At 47.8% G+C, this 12528-nt stretch overlaps 1 protein-coding gene across 1 annotated transcript; it reads right to left on the bottom strand.

Annotated features, from left to right (window-relative positions):
• Nucleotides 1-7917: 7917 nt before the first annotated feature.
• C12H5orf52 (chromosome 12 C5orf52 homolog) lies at nucleotides 7918-12497 on the bottom strand. The gene is made up of 3 exons (XM_070475583.1): nucleotides 12117-12497; nucleotides 9801-9909; nucleotides 7918-8241 (listed from the first exon to the last, which is right to left on the bottom strand). Exons 1-3 carry the CDS (start codon nucleotides 12392-12394, stop codon nucleotides 8044-8046), a joined length of 585 nt encoding a protein of 194 aa, XP_070331684.1. The 5' UTR covers nucleotides 12395-12497; the 3' UTR covers nucleotides 7918-8043.
• Nucleotides 12498-12528: the final 31 nt, after the last annotated feature.

Below are 12528 nucleotides of genomic sequence, written 5' to 3'. Positions count from 1 at the left end.
GCTCAGTCATATCCGACTCTTTTCGTCCCCATGGACTGCAGCACGCCAGGCCTCCCTGTCTATCACCAGCTCCCAGAGTTTACTCACACTCATGTCCATTGAGTTGGTGATGCCATCCAACCACCTCATCCTCTGTCGTCCCCTTCTCCTCCCACCTTCAATCTTTCCCAGCATCAGGGTCTTTTCAAACGAGTCAGCTCTTCGCATGAGGTGGCCAAAGTATTGGAGTTTCAGCTTCAGCATCAGTCCTTCCAATGAATATTCAGGACTGATATCCTTTAGGATGGACTGGTTGGATATCCTTGCTGTCCAAGGGACTCTCAAGAGTCTTCCCCAACACCACATGCTCAGTAAATATTCTCTATTTAACTAAAGAGGGTTCTGTGAAATGTTTGGCCGGTGAAGTCTGATGAACACCATACTTTTCGTGCCACAAAATTTAAGCATCTTGGGCTGGGGTGTGCAAGCTCCATGTCTCCACAGCTTCCACTGCTGCCTACGGTCCTAAAGCCATGTGCACTGGCTGCCCTGGCCCCTAAAGATATGCAAGTTTGTGATTGCCCCAAGGGACTAGAACATGAGTTCCTTTAAAATACTTAACTAATTTCTTCAACTTTGAGATCGTAATGCTTGCACTGTACAGAACTGAAGTAAACACATACTGTGAAAGAAGAACTCCCCTCTTCCTCTCCTCTGGGGCTACCATATTGATAGTTTCTTTTTAAAAAATATATATGTTTGGTCATTTGCACTTTTATTTGTTTGGCTACATCCTTCACCTAGTTTTTGATTGAGGTGTTTCTCTTTTTCTTTTTTTGGCTGTGCCACATGGTCTGTGGGATCTTTAGTTCCCAGACCAGGGATAGAGCTCATACCCCCTGCAGTGGAAGTGTGGAGTCTTAACCCCTGAACCTGAGGAAGTTCCAAGTGTTGATAGTTTCTACATATCTCTCCAGAAGAGAACAGGTTAAGATGAAATGTACAGTTTTCATAAATTACATGTAAATTTTAAATGTAAGTTCCAATTTGTGGTAGGTTTCATTATAATCTTAAAGGGGTCCATGATCCCTTCACATGGAGAACCAATGACACTGAGACTTTTAGCTCAGGGTATTTAGTAAGAACCCATGTTTGCCTCCTATCTTTATCGAGAACCAAAGAGACCCCACTGAAACAAAAGTGGGAAAGACTGCCAAAGTACTAAGTGTTTACCAACAAACAGAACTAGAAAGAAGACTTTAACAAACGTTCATTGAATTCATATCATACGCCAAGTCTTCTAGGCCCTGATGATGGAGCATTGCAAGAAACTTGACGGGGACTTCCCTGGTGGTCTAATGGTTAAGATTCTGACCTTCCAATGCAGGGGCACAGGTTCGATCCCTGGTCAGGGAACCAAGACCCTACATGCCATGCGGGAGGGCCAAAAAACAAAAATAAATAAAATAAGAGTAATAAAAAAAAAAAAGAACTCTGACAAAAACCCTTGTCATTCTGGAGCTTACATTCTAATAAAAGGAGACAGAAATATGCCAATTAGATCATTTAGAGGGTGACAGATGCCATGTGGCAAAAGAGAACAGTTAAGAAGGCTTGGTAAGGCCATGTCACAATTTTAAAGACGGATCACTAAGGAAATGCCCTGGGGGTCCAATAGTTAGGACTCAGCGTTTCCACTGCAGGGGGCCTTGAGTTCGATTCCTGGTCAGGGAATGAAGATCTCACATTGCATGACCAGAAAGAAAGAAAGGTCACTGATGAATGAGAGATTTCAACAAATGCTTGGAACATGGAAAGAGGATGTGAGCTCTTATGAGGGCAAGAGGTGGAAGCAGCAGCTGAGAACTTTCTCTCAGCCAGCTAAAAGGGAAGTGGGAGCCAGCTGACTTGAGAGAACCCAGGGAGGCTTCGGGCTCAAAGTCAACAGGTTATGGTGGAGGGTAGGAGCGAGATCAGTGAAGTGAAATGGGGGATTTTATTCCCGACTCAGTGAATATGAGTTTGAGCAAACTCCAGGAGACAGTGAAGAACAGGGAAGCCTGGCATGCTACAGTCCATGGGGTCACAAAGAGTTGGACACAACTGAGTGAACAACAAATTCCTCAAACTAGTTTGTGAGCTCACAGGCGTTTTCTGTTGATATTATTTGTATGCCGTACACATATTTTCCAGTATCCTTTTGTATCTGCTCAGTTTGTAATAAACATAGACTCACATACAACCTTGAGCAGGGGTTGGGGAATAACCGCTCCAACCCACTGCCCTACCCCACTCTACACTGAAGGTTGCAAAGTGAAGGTAATACTTCTCCCAGGCAGAAAACAATATGTCTCTTCTCTAAAGAAACTGAATGAAACATCAGAGGTCAGCAAGGGCTGGAGGAGTGGATGTCGGCATCACAGAACAGAGCCCTCCTGACTCTGCTATTTCTGATTCTGCCCCACGCAAAGCTTCCAGTCAGATATTCTCATTCGGCAAAGGGACCAGAGGTAAGCTAGACCTAACTGCATAATGGCAGAGGAAACATACACTGGCTTGATTATACAGGGCACTTGCTAAGGGACATAAAGCTGACGGGATTTGAACTGAAGCCTTCCTTCCAAATCTGTGCTCTTAGCTACATGCTGTCCTGCCTCCCTCTTAGCTTGTACATCTCTTTTCCTGGGTAAATGGGACACAAACCAGCATATATACCTTTGTGTCTGTGGCCATAAGCTGACCTGGATTTTTCTGGCTCTGCTCAGGGCAGGAGTTGCTTAGCAGATATTTATGGAACATCATGTGTGCAAAGCTCTGTGCCACATCTCCGGCTTGGGAACGGAAGTGAAGAGATCAGCCACCTGAACCACCCCCCTTGGAACAGTTGCAGAGAGCTGAAGCCCAGATAAAGGTTACTGGTGACACAGGGGGTCCCAGCCAAGGCCTGCTCCGGGCTTGGCCCCTCAGCCCTCAGAGCCCTGCAGAGTCAGCAGCTGGGCCAGGCTCTGAATTGTAATACCCAAGTAATACTTCCCACTTCAACAGTGGGCTGGGCTGGATGCGTCCATCTTCTTGCTTGTGCTAGGGGTCCCCAGGAATGAAATGACCCAGACCCTGGCTCACACGTTAAGTGCCTTCCAGCAGATCCCAGCTGAGTGCACAAGCGTCTGCTGACCCCTTGTGGTCACCATGGGATCTGCACTGGCCCGGCAGCAGAGTCCTTGGTTGCACCTCTGGGACTTGCACCTCTGCCCTGGTGTCCTCATTTCTCACATCACTTTCCTACTGCTTATCTCGTGGGGTCCTCCCAACAATCCCAGTAGGTGAGGGGAGCCAGAATTCCATTCCCACTTTATAAACGAGTGGCAGCCCCTTGGGATCTAGTCCCAGATCCACCAGTAATTCCTTATCTGACCTTGGCAAGTCAATTCCCCACTCTGCCTCAGTTAGCTGCCTGTTCGAGGCAGCTCTGAGGTTCTTCCAGTTCCCCAGACTCTTGGCACAGAGAAGTGACTTGCTCGAGGTCAGACTGAATCAGGGCAGAGGCACTCCCAATGTAAGGTCACCCCCAATTCCCCCACAGCAGTGGGGAGCAGTGAGGGTGTCACGGCAAACAAGAAAATCAGCTTCTCCACATTTGTGTTCTGACTGTGGGCTGAAGCGCCACATGGACAGATGGATAAGTGAGTGATGGGTGGATGGATGGGAGGATAGACGGATATGTAAGAACTGTGGGATCACTCTTAGCTGGGACTGCCTCCCCTGCTCCCCAACTAGCTGCCCCTACAGTTATCTTCTGAGGCCCCTGGCAGGCTGCCCCACACCCACTTGCTGGGATCTGATGCCACTGCCCTTGCCTGACACCTTGGAGCTGGGACCTGCCATGACGTCCCAGCATCCTCACCCAAGACTTCCTCCCTGTCTTGTCACTGACCATATGGTCAACGGTGGTAGCCTAGGAGGAAAGTCTAGGGCCAGAGCTATGTATGGTCATCCATCACAGAGCAGTTCCTGCACCAACAATGGCTGAAATTGAGGGTGGTGCTGGAAATGAAGCGGAGCATCACTGGGGCAGCCGGATGGCAAGGAAAGAGCACGCCTTATGCATCTCACAGCCTGGTTCCAACCGAGAGGCTCTGAGCAAGTTTCTTAGCTTCTCTGTGCCTCAGTTTCCTCATCTTAAAAGTGGACTTGGGTCTTCCCAGGTGGTCCGGTGGTTAAGAATCCACTTTGCAATGTAGGGGGCACCAGTCTGATCACTCATCTGGGAGGATCCTACATGTCTTGGGACAGCTAAAGCTCACATGCCCACAACTACTGAAGCCTGTGTGCCCTAGAGCCCATGCTCCACAGCAAAGCCACCACGAGAAGCCCGTGCACTGCAACTAGAGAGGAGCCCCCACTCTCTGCAACTAGAGAAAGCCCGTGCCCACCAATGAAGACCCAGAGCAGCCAAAAGTAAATATTTTTTTTTAAGTGGGCATGACATCTGAAGAGTACTCTTGTGAATACTGAGTGAAGTAGGATATAAGATGTCTTGTGTGTAACAGGTGCTTGGTAAACAGAAGTTCCCTCCTTTTGTCCCAGGTCATGGGGAAAATCTAAAGGAACCCACTGTGCACCCAGCAAGATTTTTGAACTGGGAAGGTTTTTCCAAGTGCCCTAAAGGAGTGACGTGTATCTGGTGAAAGGGGAGGAGGGAAGGAAATGCCCTCAGCGAGAATTAGAGTACACCCAAAACACTCGATCCCGCTAAAAGAGTATCATTCATCTGCCCCCTGCCATCAGCATGGTTCTTCAGACACAAAGGATGTTCCACAAAGGTTTCCTGAGGACCAAACTGAAGACATCTTTTCATAGCTAATGGGCAACGGTCAGGACTCTTGTGTCCTGTCCCTCCTCTTCCTGGGTGAGCATGTACCTCATCCACATCTCCGTAACTCTCCCTCACAGCCTGTCAAGCCCAGAATGGGTGACCAGTTCCCCTTAGCCACCTGGTAGAAGGCAAACCTAGAGTTCAGTCCAGTTCTCTGTGAAACAGCTGGTCTCAGATAACTGACGTCACAGCTGAGGTTCCACAACATCATCTGTGAACCCAAGCTCCTGAGGGGGCCCGCCTCCATTTCTGACTACAGTGATGAAGACTGGGGGCTTATCACATGCCTTTTAGGTCTTCACATGAGACAGGCTGAAGGCAGACTTTGTCACTTACTAGCTGCCCAACCTTAGGCAGGATTCTGGCTCTCTGAGCCTCAACACCTCATCTATAAAGCAGGCTAATAAAATTACCTCCTTTGTTGTTGGGAGGATTCAATGACTCATCTTTGAAAAGAGCTGAGCTCTATGCCTGAAATATGAATGCTCAATAAACATGAACATGTCAATGATTTTAGTTACTGGAATGGGATGTCAGGGGAGACTTCATTTAAACTAGGAGTTCCACGTGTGTGTGTGTGTGTCCACTGGACTAAAGAATCCCTAAGGCCCTCCTTAGCTTCTGGATCCTATTTCTCAAATATCTTCCTATCCAATACTCTTTCATTTCTCTCATTGATTTTCCTTCCCTTTTCTCTTCCTCTGTCTACAACTAGGCTGCCTCATACCCACCAGTTCGGCTGGTTTTCTGGGTGACCCCACCCACCCTCTGCACCCACCAGGCTTGGGGATGCGATCTTGTTCTTTAAGTCAGGAGTCACAAATGACACTTTTTAATTAAGGGGGGAAAAAAAAAAACCCACAGCTCCACCCTCACACCCACCAGGAGCATCTGCATTGCTGTTCCCTTCTCTCCTTCACTGCTGCTAATGACAATATGACGACTTTCTCTACTACTTGAAAACTATTTTTATGTAATTAATGCATGCTTGCTTGCTTATAAATGCCTAATTTAAAAAGAAAAAAGATCTTGGCATATTTTTCATTGAAAAAAAATTAGGGGCCTCTGCAGAATTTCATTACTTCTTGTTCCTTACTTAAATGCAAACTCCTCTGGTTTTTAATGCAAATATGGGAAGACTAAGTCCACCCATGAGTTAGTGGTTTATGAAGTGACTTACTAGGTAGACATCCTAACTCTCCCAGCCATCCCACTCCCAGGGTTCCCCCAGTCTGCTGGACCATAGCATAAGACTGCAAAGAGCCCCTGCCAAGGCCAGCCACCCAGAGGAGAGAACGGTGCGTGTGGCTGAAGGCTAGACAGGGGTGAGGCTCAGAGAGGCTGCGTTAGGGAAGATTTGGGTGGGGGGGGGGCAGAGTTCTCTGGAGAAAAGAGGAGCTTGGGTGGCTTGGTGGGCACTCTGAAGACACCAGGATCCCCGAAGCCTTTCTTTCCCCTTTCTAGGTACAGTGCCAGGGAAAAGGACCGTTCCTGAAGTGAAATGAATACTCCAAATATAAGAAACACATCAAAATGCTAGCAGTGGTTGCTCTAATGGAAGAGTTTTTGTTTTTGGCAGATGTGGTCATATTGCTTGTATAATAAAACTTAAGGTTTTAAAGTCAATTATTCCAATCAGTTGTGCTTAGCCAAGGAAACAAAAAAAAAACCTAGAAAAGTAAGGTTTTGGCTCCCACTGAAAAGTAGCATATTCTCAAAGGAAGACCATTAAAAGGGAAAACAGAAGCATCGTGGACATCTGGTTCTCCATCCCTGGATGAGGACACATGAAGAAGACTTCAGAAAGGCTCCATGAGGACTGAGGTCCTTACCTAGCAGATGTGGTGATGCAGAACGACCACTCCCCAGCCAGTCAGGAAACCTGTTTCTAGTTCTCTGCCACTAACTTGCTGTGTGACCTTGGGCAAGTCAAGCCACCTCTCTGGGCCTGTTTCCTCATCTGTAAAGTGAAGGGATCTGGTTAACTTTAAAAAATATGTACCGTGACCTTACTCTGGGCACTGTGTTGAAGCTGTAATTAAACAAAGGAATAATCACTTAGAAAACAGAGTGACTGCTCAGTGTTATTGGGCATTGTGCTTACAGAGATGAATGAGTGAGTAACCCAGCCATCGACATATTAACATGGTCAGCAAGACAGAGTGAACAAGAGACGGCCAACCGCATGCTCAGTACAGACAGACATGTCAGCACACGAAGGTGAGGCCTTTTCTGGTGGGGTGGAGTGGCACAGAAGAGGCCTGAACTGAATCTTGGGGATCCCTGGCTCCTACTCTCAAAGGCTGTATAGTCTGATCTAAGGCTGGGACAAATATCCAAACATCTACCACAAAAGGCAGAGTGAAACCACCACAGCTAAGCCAAGTTCAGAGAGGGGAACCCACGCGGCTTGGGCTGGGTTGTGGAGGGGCAGGCAGGAGGCAGAAGACCAGAGAAGCTTGTGAAGGGTCGGTGCAGAAATGGCATTGAGATAAGCCTTGGAGGGTGAACAGCCCTGAAGAATCATTCTAGACGAAGAGCCTGCAGGTGTGGTTGGGGCAGTGGGCAGGCCAGGGCAGCAGGACTGGCAAGGCTGAAAGCTAACTGAAGGCAGTGGTGAGAGCCCATGCAAATGATGGGCCCTGGGCCAAGTGTTCCACATCCTCATGCCAGTTCTTGGAGGGAGGTTCCCTCGCTGCTACCTCCTTTTTTCACCTAAGGAGAGAGAGGCTCAGAGAGGTTACAAAGTCTCACAGCTGATGGATGGCAGAAACAGCCCTTAACCCAGGTCTGCCTGATGCCCCTCCTTGACTCACCACTGGAATGCCAGGCAGTGGCATTACCAAGCCCTTCCTATGCAAGGTACCACTGTCCCAGCACACCTGGCCGTGCATTGCACCAGTGCAATGCACCAGGGTACCAGAGGTCAATCTCTGCCTTAACCTTGGAAGCCGGCTTGATTCAGTCCTTTCCACTTGGGCAGCTACAGGACTATCCGGATTGCCTTCACCAGAAAAGGAGGGGACGGGACTGGGCAAGAAACAGCAGCACTGCCAAGGGGCTTTGTGCTCCACCATCCACGGGTCTCATTTATTGCTGTTCTACAATGGTGTAGACTGGCTCACTTCCAGCTTGTCACTGGTCAGCCGAGCGTTGTCATGGCCCCAGGATGGACCACTCTGCCTTGACTAGGGTGGCTGATCTTTCCTGTTAGGCTGAGCTTTTAATGGGACCTTGCTTCCTCGGATGCTATCCAGGTACTCCCGGATGTTCGTGGATTCCCGTCGCCAGCGCCCCAACTTTCTGAGCTGATCTGTCATGAATTTCTTTTTCAGGTGGTCATACAAGTGGCTCATCTTTTTCTTGGTCTTGTCTGCAGCTCTTATCTTACAAAAAAGCAGAGGTGAGGTTACTTCACAGTAAGAGAGGCATCTGTGCTGCTGCTATGAGGTGGAAAAGGAGCCAGAACTCAATATTCCATCAGTAACTTGGCTCACAGGGAGCTCCATTTCCCTGTTTGTAAAGTGAGGGCATCGAGCAAGCTCACTCTTGTGGAACCTTCTGACAATCTGCAGCCTCAGAGCCTAACATCTCTGTTTGGAAAGTGGTCAGAAGGAGGGAGGGAAAGGGTGCATCTCGTAACCCCCCTTCCTGAACTCTTATCACTCAGTCCCTATTACTCACTCGGTGTCCCCCGCATATTGTCAGTGACACCCCCTATGTCTCACTGAACTGGACTTCTTTTTGGCCACACCACACAGCTTGTGGGATTCTGGATATGAATTGAACCTGCACCCTCAACAGTGAAAGCACAGAGACCTAACCACTGGACCACCAGGGAATTCCCTACGTATTTCTATTACGATATATCACCAAAGTCCCCACAGGGAATAGCCATCCCAGTTGAGAACCACGGCCACACACGCAGGGATACCAGCCATTATCCACTGTTCTCAGAGCATTGTTCAGAGTTCCCAACACACTAGATATTTGCTGCCCTCCTGGAGGCCCTGAGAAATCAATGGCTGGCCAAAGCCGTCTCTCCTCCCCTAATGGGAGAACTTTGTGGGGTCGAGAAACATTGCTCTAATTCCACTACACCGTGCCACTGGAAGTTTAGCAGAGAAACACTCACACCTCTACTCTTCTTTTGGTCTCAGTGACACTTAAGAAGATCTCCCACCATCTCTTAAACCTTTCCCACTGTTCTCAATGTCAGAATCTCATGGGTCCTTCCAGATTTGGTCCTAGAATATGGAGAGCAGCTCAAAAAAGTCAAGAAGGGTACAGTAGCTTAACTCTGGTCTGCCTGCTCTAGTGGAAGAAACGAGCACGTTCTCAGAGTCCATCCTGTTCACTAGTCTCTTCCTCATGCCCAAAACACTGCCTGTCCCAAGTGAGCCCTGAAGATGCATTTAATGAATTAATCAGTCAGGGTCTGTGGGATGATGACACTGTGGTTTCCCTCTTCTTCTGAGGGTTTTTGGGTAAGCAGGTCAAACCTTTCTTGTCCATAAGCAAAAAGTAGAAAAGTCTCAGTTCTCCTGTGGAAAAACGGGAGATAATCCCTGAAGTGAAAAAAAATGACCAAATGGTGTCAATGCCACTTCAAGCTCTAGAAGCAAGACTTATTTTTACAGGAGATTGTAGGCATCCACTCAGGGGCTCCCTAAATAGAAAGGTAATGTGTTTTGAGGGGAAAAAATGCCACAGGAACCAAGATATATGGAATCTTCCTTGGCTCCTTCAAACAAGGAATAGCTATGACAGTTTGGGTGAATCAGTAACCCGGAGTCTCAAATGTCTCCTCTGTAAAAGAGGCTTGTATTAGAGCACCTTGATGGCCTCCTACCACCTCTAAGATCTCCAAGGTTTCCCCGAGAGTGGAATGAACATCGATCAAGCCACTAACGCCCTCTAATGGAAAGGCCTGTGATGACTTTACCTCCATCTCATAGATTCGCTGTGCACTGAGGTTGTCACGTATTATCACCCGAGATAAGTGGCTCCTGGGTAAAAATTTTTTCACTGCTGTTTCACTGGAATTCATTAAGCTGGAGAGGGAGGAGAAGGTGGTACAGGCTTGATGGCTGGGGTCAGGATTAGAACACAACCTGATCTGATGGGATCCTGGAGTAGTGGCTGGGCCTTCCTGAAGTTTCTTGGTAGAGGCACTGCCCTGTCATAACTGTCAGAGGAGCAAGGGAGTAGGTTTAGGTTTCTTCCTGTGGAATATGTGTGCCTAAGGGGTGTTTCTTGGATGCTGAGAGGAAAAAAAAAATCCTGAGAAGATGTAGAAAGATCAGAGTAATCCACAAGAAAAGTGTCCAAAGGAGCAGTCATCTGAAGAAAATGCAGGATGAAAATGGGAGGCAAAGGTCTTAGAGGAAAGAAGCAAAGTCAGAGGGATAAATTTGAGGGGGGTTGGGGGGGGGGGCATTGCTCGAGCCTAGGTCTAAGGGAGATCTGGGTGGGGAAGGTCAAAGGAATCAGGAAAAAAGAGAAAACAATGCTTATACACAGGTTATGTTGGCTAATTGGGAAATTCTAAGGGAAAAGGGTTTGGGAAAAGTCTAGAAAGGTAAAGAAAGTCTGAAGTGGACAAACACTTGAGGAGACTCTGGAGGGTGAGAAGCAGAAGTTGGGATGGGATGGGGTGTGGTAGAACAAAGCCAGGTGTTCCAGGCCAAACTAGAGAGAACAATTTGGTTAAAATGAGGAATTGGTCAAAAATGGATAATACCAGGCATTGAGTTTTCACTTTTGATAATTTGGTGACACCATGAAGTGGTTTTGCAACTATATACATATATATATGTATAGCCTACTTAAAAATAATTATTTGTAATATTTTCTAAAATTTGGAAACTAAATATACAATAAGGAAGCAACTGAATAAATTGTGATTAGGCCATACAATAAAATAGTAAGCAGCTATGGATAAAACAGACATCCATAGTGCATGGGGGGGCAAGTTTACAAAATAGTAAAATTTTTTGTGACATATTCACTCCCTACCACTAAAAAAAAAAAAAAAATGCATAGGCATTTTGCAGTACATATTTATGAATAGATCTGAAACAATATACACCAAAATGGTAACAGTGATTGTTTCTAGCCATTCATTATGCTTGTCTGATATTTCTATAAGTGTATATATTATTTTGATAGGACAATAGGACAATTTTTAAAGGATGAAACACTTTGAAAGACTAAAAAACTTTTTATCCTAATTCACTGTCAGCCCGTTTGGAACAGTGATTGTCTCCAGACATTAATTTTGCTTGTCCATCTTATTTTTCTATAAGTGCATACTATTTTGACAGGACAAAAAAAAATAGGACAAATTTTAAAGGATAAAACATTTTGAAGGATTAAAAAATTTTCCCCTAATTCATTTTCAGCCAGTTTGGAACTGTGCTTTTCTGAATGTCTTTATATCTACAAACAAGTAGAAACAAACACCCTTTATCTCCCATTTACAATTTTTTTCTGACAGAAAAGACGTGAGGGGATAGAAAAGACTCCTTTAGAGATCAAGATGCTCACAATCAAAAGTCCCCCCGAATTCTGCTGGGGGGAAAAAAAGCGTAAAATACCTAGATACACTAAACAGTTAACTCACTCAGTGGTGCACCAAATTACCAATACTTCGTGGGAAGGGCGGGGAGGCCATGACTGGAAATACTCCGTTTCAAGTAATAATGATCATTTTGAAACAAAACGCTGCCAGAGCAAGGCAGGGGTGGAGGGTGCGGGGAGGAGGGTACTCTGAGGGAGTGTGAAATGGAGGAGGCGAGGGGAAGCTGAGGTCTGTGGGGACGGGGCCACGGCTGAGGGAACTAAGGGCTTTCCCTGGGTCGCTGCGGAAAGCAAACTGAGGGAAGCGTCACGCCTGAGGGAACCTGGGCCTCACCCGGCTGGTAAGGAAGTTCGACTTGGCCCAGGGGGCGCTAGGAACTTTCTGGACAGATGACGTCAAGCCTGGGAGACTAGAGGCCCGGCCCGGGCGTTCGGAGGATATACGAGTTGAGGTGAGACACTCAGCCTCCTTCAGAGCCCGGGCTGAGGGTGTTCGGGCTCCGGAGAGGGTGAAGACCTAGATTAGGGGATTCAGACTCTCCTGGAGTCTAAAAAAAGTCCGGGCTCTGAGGCGCCCAAGGTTCTGGAGAGCCAGGACCAAGATCCCCGCAGCTGCCTGAGGGAGTTCGGCTTCCCCAGGGGTCCGGGCTCTGAAGAATGCTCTGGGTCCGGGCCGCACCTGAAGAGAACCAGCGGCTGCGCGGTCCGCGGCCGCAGGAAGCAAATCTTCGGCTGGCTCCTTACGTGAGTGTCCCGGCGGTTACGGAGCCAACTGTGCCGGAAGAAAGCCGACGCCGGGTAGGTGCCAGAACTGGTGGTCGCCTGAGGAGCGACCCTACCGGCAATGGGCGAGTCTAGGTTCCATGTGACCGAGGGCCGGAGCTGCTGGCCAACCGCTGAGTTTTCGCCTTCCGCTTTAGCGAGCAGCTCCGGAATGTGAGTCCACTCGGGATCCATGGTCTTATGAGCGCGCGCAGACGCGGAGTGAGCGCCTGCGCAGACGCGGTGAGCAGCTTGGCACTTTGCCCGGGAGACGCGCAAGGAAGGCGGGACCAGGGAGGTGGGGCGGGCCTTGTGGGCGAAGCCCGGAA

This window comes from Odocoileus virginianus, chromosome 12, assembly GCF_023699985.2.
Source record: "Odocoileus virginianus isolate 20LAN1187 ecotype Illinois chromosome 12, Ovbor_1.2, whole genome shotgun sequence".
NCBI classification, from domain to species: domain Eukaryota; kingdom Metazoa; phylum Chordata; class Mammalia; order Artiodactyla; family Cervidae; genus Odocoileus; species Odocoileus virginianus.
This window is presented reverse-complemented; position numbering and strand designations above follow the sequence as displayed.